The 26,188-nt window shown below is 35.5% G+C and overlaps 4 protein-coding genes across 14 annotated transcripts in view; 1 reads left to right on the top strand and 3 right to left on the bottom strand.

Moving 5' to 3' along the window:
* LOC105450022 (solute carrier organic anion transporter family member 4C1) overlaps positions 1–8,999 on the bottom strand; it is a 103,902-nt gene extending 94,903 nt beyond the window's left edge. For 3 of the 4 annotated variants that reach the window (XR_974414.1, XM_011689586.1, XM_011689591.1), the window contains exons 1-2: positions 8,827–8,999; positions 2,947–3,055 (exon numbers count right to left, since the gene is read on the bottom strand). The gene's annotated coding sequence lies outside the window, so the exon portion shown is untranslated. Of the gene's footprint in view, positions 1–2,946; positions 3,056–7,973; positions 8,158–8,826 lie in introns of those variants that run through there. The other variant, XM_011689587.1, reaches the window with a different exon arrangement.
* Positions 9,000–11,227: 2,228 nt separating this feature from the next.
* LOC105450021 (splicing factor 3B subunit 6-like protein) lies at positions 11,228–12,668 on the bottom strand. Of its 2 annotated transcripts, XR_974413.1 has the most exons (4): positions 12,497–12,668; positions 12,272–12,390; positions 11,909–12,188; positions 11,228–11,501 (listed from the first exon to the last, which is right to left on the bottom strand). XR_974413.1 is itself a non-coding variant. In XM_011689585.1 (3 exons), the coding sequence occupies exons 1-3, from the start codon at positions 12,527–12,529 to the stop codon at positions 11,963–11,965; spliced, it is 378 nt and encodes a 125-aa protein (XP_011687887.1). In that variant the 5' UTR covers positions 12,530–12,668; the 3' UTR covers positions 11,646–11,962. The 2 variants fall into 2 exon arrangements, 1 of the variants encoding a protein (XP_011687887.1); XM_011689585.1 differs by lacking the exon at positions 11,228–11,501 and having other exon boundaries at positions 11,646–12,188.
* A 227-nt stretch (positions 12,669–12,895) lies between these two features.
* On the top strand, positions 12,896–13,973 carry LOC105450019 (cytochrome c oxidase subunit 6A, mitochondrial-like). Its single transcript, XM_011689584.1, has 3 exons — positions 12,896–13,033; positions 13,314–13,468; positions 13,758–13,973. The coding sequence occupies exons 1-3, from the start codon at positions 12,958–12,960 to the stop codon at positions 13,836–13,838; spliced, it is 312 nt and encodes a 103-aa protein (XP_011687886.1). The 5' UTR covers positions 12,896–12,957; the 3' UTR covers positions 13,839–13,973.
* A 264-nt stretch (positions 13,974–14,237) lies between these two features.
* LOC105450013 overlaps positions 14,238–26,188 on the bottom strand; it is a 29,725-nt gene continuing 17,774 nt past the window's right edge. For 3 of the 7 annotated variants that reach the window (XM_011689564.1, XM_011689563.1, XM_011689565.1), the window contains 2 exons: positions 23,204–23,310; positions 14,238–19,841 (listed from right to left, as the gene is read on the bottom strand). In XM_011689564.1, coding sequence (XP_011687866.1) covers positions 15,203–19,841; positions 23,204–23,310 — 4,746 coding nt within the window. In that variant the 3' untranslated portion in view covers positions 14,238–15,202. Of the gene's footprint in view, positions 19,842–20,715; positions 20,922–21,880; positions 22,122–23,203; positions 23,351–23,443; positions 23,767–26,188 lie in introns of those variants that run through there. The other 4 variants (XM_011689567.1, XM_011689566.1, XM_011689568.1 and 1 more) reach the window with 4 other exon arrangements.

The following is a 26,188-nucleotide window of genomic DNA, read 5'->3' as shown; positions in this document are numbered from 1 at the left end:
GACGGCGATCGAATCGTTTACGCGACCCGCTTTTTTTTCAGGACATGGCACAAGGCGCTAAATGTACTAAATTTACTCGCTCTTTTCCTCCACCCTCCCTCTTCTCTCTTCCCTCCGTCTTCTGTCTAAAAATTCACAGATATCGATTCACGCAGAGTTTCGGTACGAGAGATACATTTAGATTGGAACTTTAACCGCTAAAGTTTACCGAAATAGTGAAACATCACGCTCGATCACGGCGCAGCCACGAATTAAATTAAGCATAATTTAAATTCAGGATATCGGGCTTTCCGAATGTCGCAAAAAATCACCACATGCACCCGCAGAGATTTATGACCGATGAGAATAAAAATCCGCGGTACCAAAGAACCCGCCACCAGAAATTTGCGTGAATTTAGGGAGTCTCGTCTAAAGTTGGACGACCGACAGTGGACAAATCATTTTAACGAACGTTTTATTCAAATCCGCTGGGTTTTTTCATGATCCGAGATGCCGATCAGATCGCTTCTATTGTTCAGGTTTGTCCTATATCAAACGAAATGTCAAAATACATTCGAAATATAGAATACCTTGTGGTTTCTCGATTTCTCCATTCATAGATTTTCTGAATATTTCAGTCAATTTGTACAAAACGCAAATTTTGTTAGATATCGTATCTTTTTACTGCTTCTCAATGTTTAACTTTAAATATCTTTAAATCACAATTTTAACTATACAAGATTTATTAAATAAATTAAATTTATGTAATTTTTATAATTGATAATCGTTGAAAACGAAAAAACTCAAATATTCGAAACACTATGTGATCTATAAAGAGTCATCATATATCGTCATAATACTTAGAATAGTATCCACAGTCATGATGTTCTTGATGAATAAGAATTTCTTATTTACACATATGTGCATATACGTGCATACATGTGTACAAATAAAAAATTCTTATTCAATAAGAAAAGACTACGAATACCGCCCACAGAGTAAATTCGCTCCGCTCGTTCCCTTCTGTTACTTTTAGGAGATCGAGACTAGTATACCGAAGACCATTTATCTTCATCCCCACTGTCATTTCTTTTCATTTGTTTCATTATCGTGGTACGGCAGCCTCGATCGAGACCTGCTCTATTAGCGATATGACGTCGCGTGCACATGCAAAGCCCTTATCATGTGACAGCGCCGAGTGCATTGAACCTACGTGAAAATCCCGCATGGAAAGGCAGGCTGAGCTCAAGCTCTCAATTTAATCCTTTCGACTACTTAAAACGATATCCAAAAATAACATTTGCGATCAGAAAATCATGTATCCTATAAACCATTCTACGTATCGCTATCACAATGATAAATTTCTCTAATGACATATTTCTTGAACAATTTAGAAGATTAATTATAAGATAAGAAGACTCATAAAAGATACGTGAGGACGATTTTTTTTAAATGTAATATTACGTATATTTCTTAATTTAAAAATGTTGGGTCATTTTTTAGCCAGTGTATAAATTCAACACTAGACTTTCAGACGTTAGTGAATTTTGAAACGTGTTACTATGTACTCTATATTTCATTTTTTTTATGTAAAAAATTCGTTAGTCTAAAGACTAGTCCTACTTTTCTTGATAATAAATACAATCTGTTGAAACTATACGCAGAGAGATGAGTGATTACTGGTTTGCCCTGAAGAGTAGCGAATCTCGGCCGAGGTCGTATGTCATACACAGGGTGGCATAATAAAAGCATCGACTCACCTGCCGTGAAGTGCTACGATAAAAGGATAACGAGCCTGACGAGACTGAATAGCCGTAGCCTCAGTCGTAGCAAACGCTAGCCTTCGATTCGCCACGCTAATGCTTTCAATTTATCCGATAATGCTCGTGACGCATTTCCAGCGTGAAGAAACGAAATTGCTCGGATATAACGAGATACGCGAGCAGAACTGAACGTTTAATAGCCCGCAATTAACTCTCTGTTTGGTAAAGCGAAGGCTTACTTTGTACCATAATTATTAACGTAACGTAACTGTAACAGTTACGACAGTCTAATAATCGTACGAGTGTTGACCTTCGGATCATTATCTATTTTGTGACATCCACTGTACGACTGCATTGAAAAATTTAAAGAAATTTTTTTTTTCATGTATGTTTATCTAAGACAATATTTCACATTAATAGATATTGATTGCGTTTCAGTAACATAATCTTTTTTTGTATAGAAACCAAACACTTTCAATCGTTTGAAACACGATTTTTTAAAAGAGAAAGAATGAACCTATAAATAAGTTGAAAACATTTAAATATTAATGCAAATCGCAAAATACTTCTTGAAAATTAAAACAATTACTGTATCTTGTGCTTGTGTGAGTAAATTATACAGTACTTATAATAATTAAGCTATCCACGTGCAACGGGGACAGATCATTAATTGAATACAACATCGCATGTAACGTAAATGCAGTGACGTGCGTATTCGTCAATGAAAGATACGCGTATGCACTGTCAATTCTTGCCACGGATTTAATTAAGGCTTGCCTATCACTGTTATTTGCGGTCGCTGTACGAAAGGCAGAGGTTCAAACAGACTGCTTCTACATCGGCTCAGAATTTAATTTACAATGCGTCTCTTTTAAAATTTAAATATTATATACACACACAAATTTTTTAATAAGTTATCAAGTTATTAAAACATACCTTATTCATTAGATAATAATACTACAAAAAAATCATTTAAAAATGACATATATATTCCGTTTCTATTCTCTAAATAAATTTGTCAAATAATTAAAATAAGTAATAAATAATTATACAAAAAAATCTGTCAAGCATTGCTATTATGAGTGATTTTCGTTGTCCCGATTTTTAGCAAGGCTCAGTTTATCTTCACTTCGACAGAGGATATCAAACACATTATTCTGCCCAGAACAACAAACGGCAAAAAGGCGAGTATCATAATACATACCTGGGAGATAAGAGAGAAATGATGCCGCGGTGACGAAATGCGAAGAGGAGAAAATCACCACGTCGAACTCACCACGTCGCCGGTCGGAAACGAGGGTGGAACGCGTCGCCTGCAATTAAAAAAGACGACGCTCTTAGGAAAGATTTTGCGGAGCGCGAAATCACGCCGCCCTCAAATGGCGACATTATTCCGCACTCGCGGCATTTCTCTGCGCGTTCGCCCTGCATTCATGCTTGTTAAGCCACGTTTGTGACGCGCGTAGACACATATGCAGCCGATAAAATGCCGCCTATTCGGCGGCATGCGGAATATAGAGAGTGCCTAAACTTGCGGTATATTCAGACGCGTCTAGTGGAACGAGACAGAAATGAAGCTAGCCAATTCTTTCCTTCTTCCACAAGATATATGCAATTAATTTTTTAATATTACAAAATATCGTGTTCTTTCCCAATCAAGCTTCTTCATTTTTTATCTATATTGCTTCTCTGTCTTTCTGTTATATGTGATTATTGTTAAAGATAACTAAAATTATTTTCAATAACAATAGAATCGTCAACGTTTATATTAAACATTAAACTACTTTTAATTTAAAATATTTATCCAAAAAAATTTATGTCTATAAATAATTTTAAATAATTGTGACCATACTAGAATTTGCAATATATTACAGTAATAATAACGTTATTTGAAATCTAATTCATTGATTAGCTATTCTATATTACATTTATTATCAATTAAAGTTAATTCCAATTTTAACTTTATCTTAGGACAAGATAATATTATTTTTTAATAAAGAAATAGTAATTTTTTTCTTGAAAATATAACTTATTAAGTTTCAATCAATTTATTTGTTGCAACATCATAAATATCAATTTTTATATTGATACTAATTTTATTTTATAAATATTTTGTAATAATTAAGAAAAATAAAAGAGTGAGTGCATACATAAAAACAAGATTTAATTAAATGGTTCAGAACAATTTCTACCGCCTAAACATTCCTAACCTTCATAAAGTTGCTTTCTTTACGACGTCTAAGAAGATATAATAAGATCGCGATTGCGTATATTCAGGTCAATTAGAGCTAATTCTCTTCTGTCGCGTAATTAATTTTGTAGCCGATTGAAATGGCGCCTCTTACTATATAAATAACACGAAATCGTTTTGCTGGACCGTCCTTATTTTTATAATTAGCGCATTTATCAAGAATTTTAAATTCGGGTAATAATATCCCTCTTGTAATATCGTCAAAAAAATGTAATAGTTTGACTGAAATGTCACACAATGGCATATATCCAATTTGAGGTGATCTAATTTTATTTTGTTTGAAGACACGGTGCTCAAATAAAAATTAAGAACAGATAAATTAAAACTATGACTGTGCACGTTTTCTCGATACTTGTATAATATCAATTAATGTAACTATACCAATACTTTTCAATAAACATGTGATGGGAAAAGTTTATGACTATGTAGTATCATCACTTAATTTGTCAATATTGCACTCGATAATGGATTTAATCATTGTCACAACGTGTTTTGTGATGTTAAGATTAACAAGAGAATCACTGAATATATTATATTATATATGTTATATATTAACAGAATATAACAAAGGACTCGTTACGGACCTATAACAATATGCAACTACGGGCGCACAATACATTCTAATGGCAATTCTGCCGTAGAAAATATTTTTTTTGTGAGCACACGAGTGCCTATATTATAAAGATATAAAGATAGAGATAAAGACAACGGAGAGAGAGAGAGAGAGAGATATGCGATCGATTTCGTCACATGCATCCGCGACAACGCTTAATTGTTTACGACAAGGCTGTTGCTCCGGCATTCTGTCAATCATTTTCACGTGCGCGTGCTCGCGGATGTATTGTGTTCACTCGATGGAAATGATTATAAATGTATTGTCATTGATTTTTCTTTTTCTTAATTTTCTTAATTTATCCACTTATCATAATGTTGCATAAAGCGTATTCTTCTAACTCAAGTAGCAATTAATTAAAACAAAATTATGTTTACTACATATAAATAATAAAAATTTAATTGTATCAGTATTAATATATTGATACATTACAAAACATGGAAATTAATTTATAATATAATTTATTTATTAAATTATTATAATGCAAAATACTTTAGAATCTTTTCTAATAATTTATTAATAATTATGTGCTGTTAAATATATGTGCCTGGCAGCTTTTTAGTGAGTTACTAAAACTGAGATATTAAAAGAAGTTACTAAAACATCCATTAACTCCTTTCATCTCATAAGCAGTAAAATTTAGATATAAAAATTACGTACTACGAGTTATCATAATTTGAAAATGTTTGTTATACTCAAGATTATTTTTAAATCTCTTGCTTGGCGAATTCTCTCTCTCTCTCTCTCTCTCTCTCTCCGTTAATTTTCAGATATCACGAGAGAAGGATGATTGCCGTTATCGAGTATGCAGACTAAGGGCATCGTGTTGCACCCTCTAAATAAAATAAAGCTGAATATAACGCGCGGACGAAACAATCCTGCGTTTACGACGAGTGGCGCCGTAAACAGGATAAGACGTATCGTAAAATTCCAGTGCAGAGTCATTTAAACTTGATATTTTTATTTCGATTCCTCCTGACATGTCTGCTTGCCCACCTCTTCCGCCACCCATCGCGATTAACGTTTTTAATTAACGATCCACATTTGTGGAATACGATCGGCAGTCGCGAAGATCATCGACCTACAACGTGGATAATCCCCATTAAAATTAATCTTTTGAGGGCTATTTTATATTTTTTAATAAATATCAATTGGAATTCCACGATTTAATTTCATGTATCTCTATTTTTTCCTTTAAAAAATGAACTCAAATTTTAGTTGATTTTTATTTAATGCTCATGGAAAGGATATCAGAATGCACTCTGGAATTTGAAATTAATTTCAGATCTTGCATCGCGCGCTTTGGTTTATATTGAGAACAAAGTCTCCCTAGCGCCACGAGAGAGTACATCTCGTTAAAAAGTCTCACTCCGGTCGTCGCTTCCTCCTGCATCTATTTTCGTTGTACGCGCGTTTGTATACGGGTAGAGGAAGTCGTCGCACGAAAGCACGTGGTATTCCATCCACCGCCGCGTTTCCGTCTTTCTGCCTTCCCTCCGGCGCGGCGCGGCGCGGCGCGGCGTGGGGCGTCCGCCACCGATCCATTTGGCACGTTTATTTCTGTGTTTACTTCGCAGTCGGCACATAAGCTTGGTGCTACGGAGCTCCGACCTCCGCGAGACGAAAATGATGGCAACGCTTCTTCTCGCAGTATAGGCCTTCGAACTCGCGTTAAGGAACTCGTTAACTCGATATCGTGCATTTGTATACCAAACCGATTTCTGGACCTCGCTCCGATTACACGAACCGTCAATGAAAATGTAGTTCAAAGACAGTCAAATTTAGCAACGCGCGTCATTAGCGTCCGAGCCTGCTGCTTATATTGCGTAGGTAAAATTTTAATTATATTTATTACAATAATAAGTAGTAATATTTGGAGTAGTATTTGTCGTCGTATCCATTACTATTGTTTTATATTGCGTTTAAATTACAGATGTCTTTTGCAATATTTGAAATTATGTCTAAAGGATGATAGATATATTGATTCGGGAATATTCTCTTTAAGAGTTTAGAAAATATATTTTACGCGGTATTGTTCCAAGGATATAATAAAATCTATATATGGTTTACCGTCATGGTATTTATGGCACCGATAAAATACTAATGAGAAACTCTATCTCTCTGAACTGTACTATAAGAATTCGTAAATACTATTGAGGATCTTTAGATATAGATACTTTAATCGGTATGAAACGTGTACCGGTATTTCTATGATGTTTGCCGAACAATTCATATAAAATATAGATTCTTTAAATTACTCGCACTGATCCCCGGTTATGTATAAAGATGAAGTGTAGATCTTTCATTGCCATTAATAAGAATCGAGCAAGAAAGATTAATACAGTAACAGTAATTTTTATTGACGCGCGATTTCTCGCTTAAATATAAAATGCTGCTTCACCACAATTTTATGGTAGAAAAAATCGATAATTCTCACGATATCTAATTATCCATTTAACATTTTGGAAAAGAATAACGGAAAATTTCAAGTCTAAAATAAAAAAATCATCAATTCAAAAATTTATAAAGCATTCTTTCCATATTGAAAAACCAATTGATTGTTTTTAAAGTGCGTCATAAATTTTTATTCACTTAAAAGGCAAAACGAAATTTTTCAGCGTAAAAATAAATAAATAATTTTAAAACATTGAACACAATCATGACCGTTGTTTGAAACAGATTATATAAATATGGAATTACTTCATTTTTGTACTGAATACTTTCGTTATTTAAATAATGCTATCTATAATAATTAGACGTACGTTCAAAATATGATGAATTTATTCATACATAGAATACGACCAATGTAATAGTATTCCTTTATAACTGCATTCTTACTGCAGCAATTACTTTTGCATTTGGACAAGAATTACCTGCCCTGACCTTAATTGACTGATACAAGATCCAATTCCCAGATTTAATCAGTGAAAAGTCACAGGTTAAATCGCTTAACATCGTAAAACTTTCCCAAGATATTTTTATCCAATCCAGAGTCTAAAAAATGTAGAACACATCGTGCACGTATGTCCTACATACATGCGCCATCAATAAAAATTTCAAAACTTAAAAATACTAAACTCTCAAATAATTATATTTACGATTGTTCATTGCTTTTACAACTTCCAGAAAATAGTTTCCAAATAGGATATAATAATTACTAAAAGAAATCTTGAATATTGTACGATCGAACCGAATATTCACGCGAACGAGTTGCGGAGTAAGAAAACATTTATTACAAAAATAAATCGCTAGCCAAATGCTGCGTACTGAATACGATTTCGTACCCGTGCAATTTTCTCGTCGCGAATCTCCGCGCAAAGAAGAGCGCGCAGTAAAGATAGCTACGCGAGTGGACACGCGCACTTACCGCGACGCCGCACGCCGTTCGGCAGGCGTCGGGGATGTCAGATAACGCATTGTCTCATTCTTCTGCGTCGATCGCACATACAGCCGCGCGTGTCCCGGATGTGTTTGCGCCGTCATCGACGGAGATGAAAACGGTGGAAAACATACCGCTCACGTTCGCGCGTTCGACTTTTCGCGTTGCACCGTAACTGCGCGCGTTCGAAGTGAAGCTGCCGCTGCCGGCGCGGCGTCGCGCGACTGCCGAGCCGCCGCGCGGTGCGCGCACGAATCAACACGCCAATCAACTCTACCGCGCCTACCGCCGCATATCTATCAAAGCGCGCGTCCGCAATGCCCGCGATTATGTCGCGCACCTGCGAATTGTCGGCGATTGAATTTTATACGCAATCAATGCAATCGATCAGAGAGAAATGCAATGCTTACACGTGCGTTTCCAGACAATACAACAAACTCATGATATTTTCTCGAGATATTTTCCATGAAAGCATAACAGTACATATTTATTTCGTACGTTCTACATACAAATACACACGCATCGTGTACGTGCAGTATGAATTTCAGAAATACCGAGAGCACTGACGAATTACTTAAACTATAACTTTTATTTGCTTCCTTAAAGTCTTCTAGAAAATAATTTTTTAATACGGCAATTATTGAAGCAAGCGAAAACGTGTGTTACGAACTGCATGAAAATAACGCGAGAAAGATTGTATAGGAAATGGAAACATTTGTTAAAATAAATCATTGAGCAAGTGCTGCGTGAATACGATTTTTTATCTGCGTGATATTCTCGTGCAAAGTAAGACGCGCGCGATAACAACAATGGCCGCGCGAACGAACATGCGCAAGCTTACCTCGATACGAGTCGACAGGCAGTAGGATACGGGTCGTCGTGGTCGTCGCATCTTCTCACGTCGGTCGCTCGTTCACTCACGTATGTTCCCGATGGCTCGGCGACGTCGTCGACGGCGACGGGGACGAAAACGGTGAAGAATATGCCGCTGACGCTCGACGTCTCGCACTGCACCATAGTCGCGCGCGTTCGAAATGAAGTTGCCGGCGCCCGGCGTGCCGCGGTCACGTGATCACCGAGCCGCCGCGCGGCGCGCGTGCGCACCAGTCGGCCCAGCGACGGCCAGTGCTGTGCCCGCCATATTGCACTCCCGCGGGTCAAGTCGGCGGCGGCGGCGGCGACTGAGTTTGAATTACACGTAGTCGATGTCGAGCCGAGCCGGCGGGGGGAGATGCAATGCTTGCACGGCGCGTTTCTAGGCGACGGGCCAAGCTCGCGCATGACATTTGCGCGAGTGAGATGAATCGTTACGATCGTATATACGTATATACACACGCCGCGACGTACGATTGAAAAAAAGTTTCGTCGAGCGTAGTTAAGTATAATATATATAGGAACTGTATGATTTCGGAAGGATTGAAGTATGCGCTCGTTAGACGTAGGCAATTAAAATTCTTCTTCGAATTTACAGAAAATAAATAGTTTTAAGTCTCAATGAATAAATGTTTGATTTCGTTTTTTATTTTGAAGAGCGCATTATTTTCTCTCTCTCTCTCTCTCGACAATAAGTGATTATTGAGCGAACAGTGGGGACATAGAGAACGGCAGGAATATTTGTAGATTGCACATACGACAAATTCGAGTCTCATACGCGACACGAAATGTTCGTGAAACGCGACGTACGAAATGTTCGTCAGAGGCTGTAGCGAATTATAAGTATTAGGTCGATATAAATATACGCAATTGCACAACTTTCATATAGCTGTTTATTTTTATTTGCTGAGAAAGGGGAGATAATTCACGCCACTGGAAAATCGGCGGCTGTCACGTATCGTCGAATACACTCCGTCGCGATACGCTCTAGTGACTTGGTAAATAAGCGAGTCCGTCTCCGACCAATGCGCCGACGAAGTCCTTGAACGACTCGCATTCTGTCGTTCGGCAAAGCCCCGGGGCTCCCGGGGCTGGGCATCGACGCAATCGTGTCATTCCAAACGATAAGAGCCCCGGACAGGAGATTACAGCTTACGAACTCTCGCATTTCCAGGCGTCGCGTGTTCCAGTCGCTGACAAAACCGGCGTGGCGGAATGTTTTTGTCACGCGTCATGCTATGATCGTCGGACGCTGGCGATGTCGTTCTATTCCTGTTTCGATCTAGTGACTTTCGATGCGACGTAGTAGCGCCCTGTAGCGAACAGGCCGGCGACCAGCAGCAGCAGGCTGATAACGACGAGGAGGAGCATCCACGAGGAGCGGTCTTGCGAATTATCGATGCGGAGTAACTCGTGCAAACTCCCGAAGATGAGATGCAGCGTGCCGCGCAAGGCGGCGCCGAGTGATTCGCCGGCGACGCAGCCGTCGCCGCCGCAGCAATCATATGACATATGACGGCAAGTCGTTCAGCATGAAAACAATTATAATAGCGAAATACTATCGCGACACGACGCGACGCGATGCGGCTCGCGCCGCGAGGGCCCGCGAGTCGTGACTGTCGTGAGACTCGTGAGCCGGCCCCGCGTAGAGAGATACCGAGTTTCGCGGCTGACGCGTTATGTAGAATCGCGACGTAACGTCGACAGACGTTATACGGGACGAGATCTCGCAAACGTGCGTGCGTGCGTGCGTCGGGGCGTCGGGCGCCGCGCTGCGTGCGAGCAATGGGCACGGTGGGATCAACGCCAAGCGCGGGTTTTCGCTTTCAACTGACTGAAATCGAATGGGCTCGGGATCGCACGCCCGCCGCCGCTCTGTCCGCGTGTGGGTGCGTCGCCCCGCGTCGCGACGCGGTGCGTCGCGCGTGCGTGCACGCTCGCGACGCGTGCCGCTCCGACCCCGCGGTCTATCGCTACGCAATTAAGCGTATTCGGCGAACTCTTTTACTCTCGACGTCGGCTGATTTTTTATTTATTTATTGAAACGTTAATTACGAACATTTCATGCGCTCGCTCACGTAATTATGCGTGATAAATTGCGTTCAATGTTGCAAAATCATTGCGACCGCGCACGTAGCGATAATGCATTAAGATAAATCCACATATATAATAGAGAACAAAGTCGTTCGCGTAATAAAGAACATCTATCGGCGAAAGAGCTCCATTGTTTTTCATTCTTTTGTTTTATAATATTAAATATCTCGAAATTTTAAAGCCAATATACCGCGATCATCAGTTACGGGATAATCGATTGTAAAGCAGATGATTATTAACTGGAGGGGCGGGAAACAAAATCCAGACAAACAAGATTTATCGAACTTGTCGTTTTTTAAACTTGAAACTAGTACTACAACGTACCTTGCTTGTTAGCGACAGTGTGAGTGTTGCTTTAGACTACGCTATAGCTACATCATCCTCTCGAGTCCCTGAAAGCGCAGGAATGCCACTCCGCAACTGACTGTGAAAGTGGTATTAATTGCGACCTTTTAATGCGCCGACATTTTTTCGTCCCAGGTTTTTCTATGTTTTTTCGGGAAGAAAATCCAACCTCTCAAGTATTATAGGTAGGATAATTATACAAGGCTAAAATAAGCAGTAAAATCTTTTGTTAAATTAAAAAGTATATGAAATATTTGTGAAACAATCTAAAAATTGAATTAGCACAGATAAAATAAAAATTATGCTAGAACTATTAGAGATTATATACAAATTTATTTAACACAAATTAAATTGCAAATTTTATATAATATAAATTTTATTGCATTATTCTAGGTTGTCGTTTTCATTCCCCCCCCCCCATATCTTATTATCATACACTAAAATATCGATCATGTAATTTTGTCTCTAAAACGGAAACATGAAAAGTGAAAATTTTTACTATTAAAGGTAATGGAGAAATTTTTCACATTTCCATCCTATAGAAAAAGTTACATGATCGATATCCCTCGATAACTTACACAAAAATTAATAAACTATCAATGTAATTATACCTTAATAAATATTTTGTAAGCACAATTTCTATCTCCTATAAAACGTTTGATCAATTATTTCTTTTCGTCGTTTAAATTATACTTTGTCTTCAATTTATCTAAATCCTCCATCTTTTTATCAACGTCAATTCGCTTAAACGCTTTGTTGCTTTGATAATACAGAACCACCAAGTAACGATTGCACACGTTGAAACCACTCAAGTGGTCACATGCGTTTTTCGCGTCAAATATATCTTCGTAGACAACGAATGCTGTGCCTCTGGTCTCTGCCGTGTTACCTCTGAAACGAGAATAATAATTTTAATTAATTTGTCGTAGATTTACTTTACATTTCGATCGCGTCAACTATAACACGATACTTACACTCTAATTTGCCTGATAGCTCCGTATTTGCCAAATATATCATACATTTCTTCAGCTGTGATTTTATATGGCAAGTTCCTGATGTACAACACTCTGTTTACTTCGGGCGGCAGCCTTACCTGAAATAAAAATTACATTAGAAAACAATAACACGCAAGAAGTAAGGTTAGGTCAACATCGAGATCGTAATCCATCCAATATCGTGTAAGTTTCGTGTATATTTACATTGGCGCGACGTTGCAACATTGCCATAGTCATCTTGACGAATTAGTTTGTCTACTGTAGCTCTTGCAAAATAACAAAATTAAATGTTTGACGATAAAACGTCCCCACAACGCTGATCGATGGATAACAGAAGTAACAAGGACTACAAGGAGTAGCAAGCAATAGATATAGATCCGTATTTGCAAATACCAACAGATATCTTTTGGACAAAAATTCTAGGAAGTAAATCTAGGGACATGAATCTGGTGGATAGTACCATTCGAGAACGCGTCAGAGAGAATCTCTGCTCGCGTTCACGAATATTCTGAGAGAGGGCTCTATCCACTTTTATCTTTTACCGGGAAAGGTTACCCTTTTCCATAGTTCACGAATATTCCGACAGCATCTCTGCAATCGCCCCCTCGCGCATACCTAAAAAGAAAACAGCGCAATTGGAGCTTCTGAAGAGCAGAAGAGCAAAAATGGCTGCTTGGATGAGAGTTGCACGAACCTTTTCCAGAAAATATTCGTCGGATGCTGCCAGTCATGGCAGTTCAGGTGAATATAAATGATATGTCCTAATAATTTACTACATTACTTACGCGATTGAAAACAATGATATTTATATTCACATCAAATATCGATTTTAGACGATATTGTTTCTTGTCGCAAAGTGTCATTTTTATCAAATGTTATTAATTAAGTTTTAAATGCCACTCTTTATATTTAAATAATTACGATGGCGTATCGTGTTTTACGAACAAAGAGAAAACGTATGGACGATGTCAAATGAGTTATCAATGAATATTACGTAACAGTGACGGTGTGTGCTTTACAGAGCAGACTGTACTGCTGTGGAAGAGGCTCTCGTTTTTCGTAGGCTTTCCGGCGATACTCATGGGTATGGTTAATTGCTATTTGAATCATCAGGAACACCATCATGATCCACCTCCAGAATTTGTAGCATACGAACACATGAGGATAAGAACCAAGGTATAATAACGTTAACGTCAACATATAGGCTGCGATCCGATTCATGCTCACAGCGCTCTTGGAATCATTTCATCCTTGCTGTTAATCGAATATTAATAAAGAAAATATAAAAAAAAATTATAAAGACAAATGACATACTCGCGAGCGCTGTGAGCATAAATCAGACCTCAGCTATAATGTATAGTGTATAACGTATGACGAAAGTCATACCGCTAAGTGCAAGAAAATTGATATAGGCTCTTTCAAGATCTAGTCCTTGCTAATTTTTATGTTACATGTTTGTTTTTAGAAATTCCCATGGGGAGATGGTAACCACAGTCTTTTCCATAATCCTAAAGCAAATGCTCTACCTGAGGGTTACGAAGAATAGAAATGAAAAAGAATGGTGTTATCTAGATGGTTATAATTACGCTCTACATTAGCATTCTTTATAACATGTATCCTGCAATTATATTGGCTTATGAACAATTGAGTCAATAAATTTATAGATTGAGAGAGAGATAAATTGATAGTGACGTTTATATTTTTTTTCATCCAATTACCATGATATAGAGATTAATATAATTATAAATCACAAGATATATTAAATTTATAATTCTGTATAATGTTTTGCATACCAAAATATTTAATATTACAAAGTCTATTAAATTTAAAGATCTGCAATTAAGAGAAAACATTAAATTTATTAAATTACATTTATTAATATTGTGTTTAATTATCTATGTGATAAATATAGAGTTTAGGAATAATAAGTATCAATCAATATAAATTCCTTTTTTGGCCTTTATTTAAATATTTCTTCACATCTTGATGTATCACACGACGAACATAGTTACTACAAATATATCATCAAGATTCGCCAAGATGTAAATACATACAACAATCATTTTCTTTCAATCGCCAACATTATCAAATCTGGTATACGAATATCAAAAATCTAATACACAATCAAGTCGTACGTCAAGTAATTTTTATAAAATGAAAATTACTTAACGTATTGTATGTTAAATACACAATATAAAATAACACAGTAAATTTAGTAAGCTTAATACTATCTATGTACTCAAATTAATATAACAAAATTAATACTTTATGTTATCATTACTTAATCTATATCAGATAATGGAAAATAACGAGGAATGTGTCTTATAACTGATTGTGAGTATAAGGAAATATTAGAGAAAAAAATTGAAAAAGCTAATTTCTTATGTCATCACTTTTTGCAAATGCGCTAATGAATAGATACACGAGTATGAATATATAAATATATTTATTAGTGCATTTGTATGTATGAGTATATGTGTATATGCGTGCATACATATATATGTATATATTTAAATGTGAAATAAATGTATATAATTAATTTAAATCGAGTTAACCAAACGATTGCACAGTTGCTACTATAAATGTACCGGGTATAGGCGCGAAAAAAAGTAACACTTGAGAAAGTTAAGTACCATTACTCTTCACAACTTTTTCATTATTGCTATATTCTTTTATCGTTAACGAAGCAAGAAATTAAGATAACAACGCAAATCGTTTTACATATTACATAATTCTTTAGAAATGTTCTGTTACAAAAATAACGTACGCGTCAACAGTTTTTGTTTTAAATACAGATAACAATGAACACTGATTAATTGAGAGATATTTTGGTCCAAGAATCTTAAAATTCTAATAGCAGTTTATTTAATGGTAGTGAAGAATTTTAAGATATAAATATGCGTTCGTATACTAATCGATGCAGATAATTGGATAATTATTGCCCTTGCACTGCTTGTAATGTTGCGCGTACCAGTGCAAAGATGAGCAACGTTTTGAGCAATAATGAGCTTCCAAGCAACCTTGACAATATACCGTACTCTTGCGTTTGCAGCGTAAACAGGGCTTGTTTACCTCATCGTCTATCTCATCTGAAATTCCCAGGTTGTCATTTACATCAAATGTTCCATCATTCAAAAACTCCGAATCACTTTGAAATGTTTCCTTATTTTCCATCTTGAATGATGATAGTGATACGCTTTCAGTCTTCACAATAATTGGATTGAACTCGGTGACTTCAGAACCCTCGTCGGTTGTCGTGGAAACACATTCGACAATGTCGGTGTTAGGAAAAACGTTTTTATCGAAAACTTTTTCTACATTTGCATCGACGAGATCGTCCTTTTGAATGGAGTTACGTGAAATTGTTCGTGATTTTCCATATTTCTGTTCGGATACATATTTGAGCTGTTCATTAATTGCTTTAATACCACTGTGAGTGTCTATTTCCTTTTCTATTTCTTCAGAGAGCTTTAAGCAGATCGAATGTGGCGAGTGCATCGAACTCTCTCCGATACTCGATATGTCCGAATCTTCAAGTTGTAATGTCATTTCTTCACACTTCTCCTCTACTCTTGATGGCGATTGTTCATCATTTTCGTCTTTTGAATCTTCATATTTCTTTATGGTATCGATCATACTTTCTTCCATATTCCTTTCATCCTTAAATTCCAATAATATATCCTGCATTTTCTTTCCTTCTATACTCAATGTGTTCGAATCTTCAAGTTGTAATGTCATTTCTTCACACTCCTCTACTCTTGATGGCGATTGCTCATCATTTTCGTCTTTTGAATCTTCATATTTCTTTGTGGTATCGATCATACTTTCTTTCATATTCCTCTCATCCTTAAATTCCAGTAATATATCCTGCATTTTCTTTACTTCTATACTCGATGTGTCCGAATCTTCAAGTTGTAATGTCATTTCTTCACACTCCTCTACACTTGATGGCGATTGCTCATCATTTTCGTCTTTTGAATCTTCATATTTCTTTGTGGTGTCGATCATACTTTCTTCCATATTCTTCTCATCCTTAAATTCTAATAATATATCCTGCGTTTTCTCTACTTCTAACGGCGGTTTCTCATCAAAAACCTCAATATCTGATGTTTCGTTTACAAAATCTTGATGTATATCAGATAAATCTGTCTCGGCGATGTTTTTCGCAGGAGATGAAGTTGCTTTTGTAGAATCGCATCCTATCACATTAAATAATGGTACCGAATCTTGCGACGTACTTAAGTTATCTTCTTTAGAAGATGATACCTTATCACATTGCTCTTCCTTCTCCGCATTTTCGTCGATATACAGTTTTTCGGAACTTTCATACATTTCATCGGTATAATTATTACTTCGTTCGTCCGAAGATTCTTTTTGCTGTGCATTTAAGCAAAATTCTGATATATCATATGCGATAGGTAGTTGCGTAGATTTACATTTGAAGACAATCGGAGATATCGATTTCTCTATGTCGTTTAATAAAGATGGTTCTGAACTATACGAAATATTCAATGGATCAACCTGTATCTTTGTGGAATTTAATATTTTAACATTCTCTCCGACATCATTACGCATACTATCTTGTAAATTTTCACTGGATATTTCATTACTGACATTACATATTTTTTCATTTTGATCTTCCGTATTACATGAAGTTCGTGTTGTCGCATCGTTTCCTCCGCTACTATTTATAATTGTAACGTTAGAAATTTCGCGTAGGCTTACCGTTTCCATATTACTAGATCTCTTGTTTGCATTATTCTTCGCGATTTCTGATTGATCTTCCGTTTCCTCAATTGACGCATCTTGTAGTGCACTTAATGGATTTTGTAAAAGAGAGCATAATTCTGGCAATTGCTTGTCATATAAACTTGCCGCTTTCGGAGACTCGTTAATTTCCGCGTTATCTTTCGTTTCCGTATTCTTGGCAGACACTTCTGCAATCGAATTCTCTTCTGGCGCCTTTGACTGTTCTGACAACGATGTTTCTGTACTCTCAGGCTCTTTTTCCACATCGATCAATAAATCTTTTTGGAATTGTTTTCTTGATACGCTGTTATCTTCCTCTTGTACTCTTGTGTCTTGTAAAAGTGGTTCCTTGATTATTGCAGATTTCGGCATAGAAAGTGATTCTTCATTTGACGTTTCTAAATTATTCTTGACCGTTGTAGATTTTCGAATATTTCGAAGATTATTCGAAATACTCGGGAAAATACTTCGTTCTGAGGATTGCTTTTCTAAATCCCTATCACTCACTGAGTCATTCTCATTATCTCGATTAGATTGAATCTTCATTACCTTGTCTACAGTTGTTTGTATTGTGTTCTCTTGTAATGACCTGTTTAGTGATGTAGTGTCTTGTGGATCCTTTTCGACTGATTTTTCAGCGGCCTGTAACTTTTCCATAATCTTTATTATGTAATCATTTAAATTCCAATACAAGCAAAGCAACATTGTTCTCTCATAATACAATTGTTCATATTCCTGCTTGTTAAGCGAATATTTCAGTAGGTCCGACATAGTGAAATATAATTTTATTTGATTACGCAATACAATTTTCTGAATGTCCGTCAGAATCACAAAATTTGAATTTGTAATTTTGTTTGTTTGCGATTGTGCGAATTTGGCAATTGTCGATGTGGATTTTGACAAATTTGACGCTGCGTTATTTTTTTGTGAATATAATGTAAATATTATATTTTCTAAGACTCTATTCATTCTTTGTGGCATGGAAGTTTTCGGAATAGTGCCGGATGTATTTTGCAATACGTTACATCTGTCTGGAAGTTTTTCTGCAAGTCCATCTAGAAGTATATTTCGTTGTGGATTCGTAGACGCCTTCTTTTGCATGTAATTTTTATTTTGTGACTCGGGAATCTCTGCTCTTTCGTTTAGCACATTTTGTTGCACATTGTGCGATGTATCATTAATCGATACATCATTCGGACATACGAATGTATTTTTGAATAGTGTAAAATGTGGGATGTTTGTGGTTGTATTACTGCTAATTGTATTTTCAGACTCGACGTGTGACAGTCTCGTGTTCGTTGTAGGATGTAAGAACATGTTTGCATTCCTTCGATTTACCGGCAAACTCTGCTGCGATATCTGTCGCACATTTTGAACTGGCAAGGTATTCTGAACGGGATGCATATTGCACTGTTGAGATAAACAAAGAGCTTCGTTTGGATTCAGAATGTGTAATTGCGTTTTTTCCGAAGATGCTTGAGAGACTTGCGAACTGCAACTCGCTTGATACTGATTCACATTTGTACTCCCATGTCTAACATTTCCCATTGCAGCATTGATTCTCTTAAAATTTTCTATGAAAGATTCAGATAATGTGACATTTTGCACAGTCTGGCGTGACCCACAAGGAATATTTAGATTTATCGTCATAGGCGACTGAACTGTTCTTATAGACTTTATTTGCGACGTCTGTTTCTGTGCGCAAGCAGCAGATGCGATTGCAGTACTGTTAACAATATTTTTTTGCAACGTGGCGTGTGATGATGTTGTCATGTTTGTTGTAGGAGGCATGTTTGCGTTTCTTTGATTTACATGTACACGTGAGCACATATTAGCATTATGTGATGAAACGGTATTCATATTTACAAAATCTTGTAACCCTTGAATGCCGACATTCGATATATTTCCGAATGGCATATACTGGCCTTGCGTCGGATAACTCGCACTTTCTAAAAATTGTTGCTGATTAGCATTCGGCATACGTGAGTATGGTGGAGGTTGTGGTCTATAAGATGTATATTGTTGACAAATATTTGGCGTAGGTTGTCTCGAATGTGGCACTTGTGTAAAATTAGCCGAATTGCCGAACGATTGCTGCTGATTGATGTTTGGGATTATCGACGCCGGATATGGTATTGTTGAAGATTGCATGAATTGATCACGATTTGGCATTCTTGCGTTGAGAAGTGAAACTTTTCTCATAAATGGTTGCGCGTTTTTCGGCATTGATGCATTTGGATGCATTGCTGTGACATTTTTTGGGGGCAACCATATTTTCCATCGTTCTACATCTTCCTCTATTTGTCTTATGCTTGTATTTACGTGTTCACTGTAATCTTGCGATCTTATTTCTGTTGGAGCATCGAGCACGTTATATTTTTCATGTACAGTGGAATCGGCATTGTATGGAATCGGTATTGCACTTTTGGTATTGCACAAATTATTGGCTTTTGTTTTAGCCGAAATTACGTTTTCTATGATTTTTTGCGAATTATTTAGTAACTCATTATTTCTATGTATCAATGTTTCATTTCTTACCTCCTTTTCGATTAGGTCATTTATAGTATAACAATTCTCGATGTGGACAGAGAAATTGTTGGAATTGTGAGAATTTACTTCAGCCAATACATCTGTATTTTCTTGGGAATCATTAGTTGATGTATCATATTTTGCATTCTGCCAATGTCTTCGCTTTGTGTGCTCATCTGAGCTTTCTTCTCTTTTTCTTTTCATTTTAAGTTTTATTTTTAATGGATTTATATTTTTTTCTATAAATATTTCATCACTTTTTTCCTTTTCTCTGAAATAGACATATATAGACATAGAAATATATGTTATTTATATACATGTAGTAATGATAAATGTAATCAAGAAATGTGATAATTATTTCTATAAAGATATTTATAGAAACAATTATATTTATATATTTATAATTACAGAATTGTTAATAAATTAGATAAGTAATGAATTAGAAAAAATATATATATTTGTTTAAGAAACGAGTCGATTCTGCTGCGCAGTATGTACTATTAATATTACCTAAGTTAATTTGGTATATTAATTTAGTATTAATACTAAATTAATATACCTAATACGAATCGGTTCTGCTACGCAATATGTGCTATTAATATTATCAAAGTTAATTTAGTATTAATAACTAAATTAATATAATTCTAATTATTAAATAAAAAAGGATTTCTTTATTTCAGATCAGACATTTATGCACGTTGATTCCAGAAATTCATTGATCAACATCTTAGAAATTGAACAGTGACTGTTGCACGCAAAAATCGAATCGAATCACGCTGCATTCGATTATACAAAGTATGCTCGAGAAAGATTTCACAAATCACGTGCTCTTGTAAAAGAATACTTCACTTCGAAGAGACTCTGTTCTCTTCTCTTTAGTAATTACTACTTTGCTCTTAGACATTCCAGTTAACAACCCTGTGTCATCCATGGATTTTATTGGGAGTTTTGCACATGAACCATTTGTGAAATCCGACTCCGGATTCTCTCGAGAGCCATTGATACGTGAACCATTTGTGAAATCTGACTCCGGATTCTCTCGCAAGAATCAATACTTTTCTGTGAAATTAGAGCGGGATAGTGCAACACAACGTTCCGTTATAATGTTGTTCTCCGACAGGAGGCAGCACACTGATTTTTCTTACTTGGCAGTTTTTGTAACATCAATGTATCATTGCAAGATCTTTTTTCACTTGTGCCTACTTCCGGCGTCGAATTCGCGCACACAATGCGCGAACATATTAAAGGCAATGACTGTCATTAAAACAAATTAATTGCGGCTTAAAAGCATTGCCATGTACCTTGCATAATCTCGTTGCTCGCAGTAGTATGTCGGAAAAATTAAATATCGCTGAAACAACAAGATTTATTATCATGGCGAGTCTGACATTCGCGGGAACTTACAAGAATTAGTTCCTTAAAGAAATAAAAAATATGTTTTGCTTCGGCTTTTTAATACTATTCATCATTTTTTTGTAGTATTTTAAATTTAATTATATATCTTTTTATCTCTTTAATTATAATTTTGCGTTTCGTTGTAACAATTAAGTTTGCAGTCATTATGGTCATTATAAATATTTTGTAACAAAATCAGAAAAGATCTATCATTAATTAAAAAAGATCTACGCAAAAAGATTTATTTGCAATCCCTTGAGTTCGTTTTGCTCTATTTTTCTATACAAAATCGAGACGTTTGCGAAATGCGCTTAAAAATCAAGATCCACCGATTCGTCGATTGAATTTGCGGTACATCAATCTCTGAGAAAAAAAAGCATGCGTATCGACAACTAGGTGTTTGTACGCATCACGTGTTACGCACACGACATTCCACAGCCGTTTTCCGCCAGGATCATTCGTACGTAAGGAGAATAATTTTAAGTATCGTCTCGATACTTAAAAATAACGATACAAGGCTTTGGATAAATTATGCATTTTTAGAGGACTTGATATTTTAAATATTCTGTTTGATCATAATAATATATTATAATGATATATATAATATAATGATATATATAATAAGTATTATAAATTATAATGAGTTTATAATAATTACTGTCGATTGTTAACAAACTGTTAACAAAACAATTAGCAATGTGCAAATATCTTTTAAACTCTTTGCGAATCATCGAATAGTATAATGGATATAAAATTAATATTCCATGTATAATTCTTAAACGCATCCGTTATACGTTTCGATTATTTAACGGATAATTAAAAGTGCATTTTGGTCCCTTATTTTAGGTAAAAATCAAAGTTAAAAGATGCAAAATAAACTATAAATAGAATTTTAGCATTTTTGTATTTACGTACTTTCGTTGAAATGCCGAAAGAAGTGTCTTACTTTGTTTCCTGCTGGAGTTTTAATAATCGCAACTCATTTGTTGAAAAAAAAGACTGCTCGAAGATTTTTCTATCTCCCTTCATACGAATGTTATAACACGACAAGTAGAAAACCGTGTAATTTCTAGTGAAATAAACAACATTATGTAAACATGTGCTACGTACGCAACTATCTATATATCGACATAGCGATTTAACTTATATATATTAATTTATTAATGTAAATACCTTTAATCATTTATAGGCAGATTCAATGACTACTCTCCGAATTATGATGAGCGAATAATAATAATGCAGTGTGCCTCTAAAAAAACTAACAGTGCTAAATAATTTTATTGGAAATTTTCTGTAGTATATATTTCACACACAGATTATTACTAAAAATATCATCTCGTTATTAACCAACTTCGCACGACTTCAAATATTAATCGTCGTGAAAAATAGTGTTTGCACACTTTATAAGCTGTGGCACGTCGGCACATCGGCACGTTTGAACGTTTCGTCTAAACTATCTTATCTTGAAATTCTAACCCTTGGGACTGACATAAACACAAAGAAGGGGCAAAGTGACCTCCCAAGAGCGAAGTAAAAAGGAACAGTAGTGACAGTGAATTCTTTCATTGTACACAGCCAAGAGCTTCTTCGTATATGTAAGTACGTAACGTGTTTATTTTTGAAATTTCTAAACACTTTGAGAATTCGGCAGTTTTATTTATAATAAATTAAACATGAGAAAAAAAGAGCAAAATGCATTATGCGAGAAATATTGAAGAATTTTTTTTCTTTAAAGTAAAATAATGCCAAACTTTGCTTGATAGCATTTAGACTAAATTGTTACTATGCCAAAAATATTTCAAAAACTATATTTAAAGAAACTCCTCGCTTTCAATCTCCATATTCAGAAATTATAATAAATTATATCAATTTGTATCAATTTGCAATTATTAATTCCTATTTATTTAATTGCAATCAATATAACCGTTTTCTTACGTACTTACAGTTGTTTGTTTTGTTATAATTTGTGTAAAAAAGCTGTAATTAGCACATATTTCGCAGCAAAAACGACTTCCTAGCTTATTCTGATTTCTGCAAATTTAATTAATTTTGCGCATACGCAATGATCACAGATTTTTATAGAAAATAATGACTAATCAAGTGATCGCGCGATAAATACTTAAATACTTTACACGTAAATTGCGAATGAAGCTTACATATAAATGCAATCTGCAATCCATAAATTAGTAATATCATTTAATAGCATTTAAATTATTAATAATCTGAACGGAAACTTACCCATTAGTTAGTCGATAGAGAATTATGCACGGGTTGACTGCTAGCTGCATAAGTCCCGCACGCGTCGTCCGCCTTGACAGTCCTAGGTTCCGCAGATCGTTCTTTAGCTGAAATAATCATTTCGTGATGAAATATTTCAGAATGTGCCTGTAAAATTTCGTACATATTCGAGCTTGCGTCAATAATATCTATAATTGAAAGAACTGTAACCAAAAAAAAGAACTAATGACTTATACATACTCAATCGATGCGATCGATTGATCAACGAGATACTCGAAGGATCGCGTTAAACAGTGTACTACACGTTGACGCACGCTCTTTCGTCTGCGTTTAATGACTGCTCTCTGCGACTCTGCCAGACTCTGCCCCTCTCTCGCCTACTCTCAATTAGAGTTTTCCTGAATAGGAACAGACTGCAGATGGCCTCCCCATACATGCACACACATACATGCCTATCAACTTTCACACATGTTTTTCAACAGTCTTTCCACTAATCACTTATTGAATATCTGTCTGAATAGATTTTTTGGAATGAAAAAGATTATAAGCGAAAACAATAGAGTACTCTGTGAAAACTGGATTGTGAAAAGAAAACTGAAAAGAAGGGGTAGTCTTTGTACTTGCACTTTTTACTTGTACTTCCCCTGGGGGACCTTGGTCCTTTTCGAAAATATGTATATTATTGCGCATGGTTTTACCCGCACAACTTTTACTACGGAATCGTTCAATACTATTATTCAAACTTTTTTTTTTCATCTTCACTTTTTTACTTCGTTTATTAATATTTATATTTTTTATCAAAAATTTTTTTGCCTCCAAGAAAGACAAAAACATATATACTCTTAAGTTCTTTTTGTGTATAAGAATTGTATGTATGAAACTATATCATTTATGTATATTTTCCATCTTTTCTAATAACATTTTATTGAAATGCTTCTTTATTATGGAAATGTTTGCATTACAAATCTTGTCGTTGACAAATAATTCTCTTCTTAAGTATTAATCTTACTTTAAACTTTTGCTCGCGAACGTTTTCTCATATAATTAAATTTTGCGTTTTGCGTGACGCATCGCGGAAACGAATATGCAACTTGATGTAATTTGAGGTCTATCATGCGCAACACAGATAACGGTAACGAGATTCCTTGCATTTCTTGTCACGCTTATATTTGTCTCACTATTATATATTTTCCTTTGCCGCTGTGAAATCAGTTGTTTCTTCATAACTTCTATCTATTCATAAATTATATTCTATTATATTTAATTCCTCGTTATATGTATTTTGTGCATGTTTACGATTATTTTTATGCTTTCTCATACTCGATGAATAGCAAAAAGATATAATCGAGATTTCCCTTTAAAACTACCTGCTAATGTCGTTCCTTTATCAGCGAAACATTCTTTTTTTTTTATAACATTTTATGGCAAAAGAAAATGTAACATTTTATGGCGAAACGAACACGACAGAACACGAGAGCAGCAAATATTTTTGAAAAGGATACTGAGAAATGCTCAAAGAGGGACCAATACAACTGTGAATCCACGCGATCGTATAACATTATATGGGTGCAGACACTTCGTCTCATATTATACTAAACCTTGAGCACGTTGTCTCATTATTTATACTAAACCTCTTACTCTGTACTAAATATAAACGTAGTTGACCTTTAAGATAAATCTGACCTAATAGTTATATCGTGTTATCACACAAATTTCCGATAATAATCCTCTCAGTGCTTCGTTAATTGATCTTCGCCAGATCAACAGAAAATAAATAAGAAAAAATTAGGCAATACTGCACGTTATAGATAAGACAACTGCGCGATAGAGAAAAAACTAGTTATATAGATAAATGATTATTCTTTGAATATATAGTGCGCTTCGGCATCACTGATTTTTTTGCGTTTTGTTGCAAGTGCGGCGCGATTTAAAATATAAAAAGATGTATCGGCAAGATAACTGGAGCGGAGAAAATTTGCTCGAATTGTTAATGCGTTCTGATTTTACATAATCGCAAAAAATAATATTTTAATATATAATGCGTGTACGTACAGCATCCTTACATAAGCTCTTTACTGATTCCAGCAGACAGCCAGTATTTTACAATGTTTATGTGTACAATATGTATCTATTACGTATATTAACGCGACTTGTATTTAATACGGTAATTTTAAATTTTACCGAAGCATTTCCTTTATTTTTAAAAAAATATTGGAAGATACAGCTTCAACGTTTTCACAACGAATCGATTACACGAATTAATTAATTGAGGATTCATTCTCTGTGCTATCTGGGATACGCTTCCGAGTTCCGGAGGCATCTCAATTAATTCATGTAATCAACTCATATGAGAAAACGTTGAAGCTGTATAAATGTTTTTATAATATTTTTTAAAAACAGGAAATGAATATACTAATGAATTTTTTCGGACTCTGTGTACTATCTGAAATATACATCGTTCAACGCCGCGGTGGAGATTGAAAAGAATTAAGCGGTCGCTCGCCACATTTGGTGCAGAGTAACATTATACTATGTCCCTTGGGATCAGCAGGAAACCATTAACTAAATTTCTGATTTTTATGACCTCCTAAGATTTTTACGACACGACACGGAAGTCGTTAAAAAGCATAGACGTAATTCACGCAGATTTGTACAAAATTAAATGTATAAAGATGTATCTGTTCTGCAAATATAAGGTGCAAGCAAGATGCGCATAATTAGAAGTAAATTTATTTAACGGTAAGAACTTATTTAAGATAAATATTGTCGTACAGAAAGAATAGTTTCACTTTAAATATCTAAAAATTTAGTTAGAAAAATTTAGCTACAAATCTTAAGTTAATTTTGTTGGACCATCAAAATAATTTTAGGACGCTCAAACTGATTGCTGGAAAAACTTTTTGCAACATTATCATCAACGCTTGAGCGTTTTATATAATTATTTTTCTCAGTCAAACAAAATTATTTTCAACCCAAGTAGCAAGG

Source organism: Wasmannia auropunctata, unplaced genomic scaffold (assembly GCF_000956235.1).
Source record: "Wasmannia auropunctata unplaced genomic scaffold, wasmannia.A_1.0 LD336069.1, whole genome shotgun sequence".
In the NCBI taxonomy this organism is placed as follows: Eukaryota; Metazoa; Arthropoda; class Insecta; order Hymenoptera; family Formicidae; genus Wasmannia; species Wasmannia auropunctata.
Note: the sequence above shows the minus strand (reverse complement) of the source record. Positions and strands in the feature narration are given on the sequence as shown.

Bases quoted from the DNA above. Each gene is read 5' to 3' on its own strand.
- LOC105450021 (XM_011689585.1), bottom strand. From the start codon at position 12,529: ATGACTATGGCAATGTTGCAACGTCGCGCCAAT. The intron at 12,391-12,496 runs GTAAATATACAC...TTTTTATTTCAG, and splicing joins TGTTGCAACGTCGCGCCAAT to GTAAGGCTGCCGCCCGAAGT. The intron at 12,189-12,271 runs GTAAGTATCGTG...TTCTCGTTTCAG, and splicing joins GCTATCAGGCAAATTAGAGT to AGGTAACACGGCAGAGACCA.
- LOC105450019 (XM_011689584.1), top strand. From the start codon at position 12,958: ATGGCTGCTTGGATGAGAGTTGCACGAACCTTTTCCAGAAAATATTCG. The intron at 13,034-13,313 runs GTGAATATAAAT...TGTGCTTTACAG, and splicing joins TGCCAGTCATGGCAGTTCAG to AGCAGACTGTACTGCTGTGG. The intron at 13,469-13,757 runs GTATAATAACGT...GTTTGTTTTTAG, and splicing joins ACATGAGGATAAGAACCAAG to AAATTCCCATGGGGAGATGG.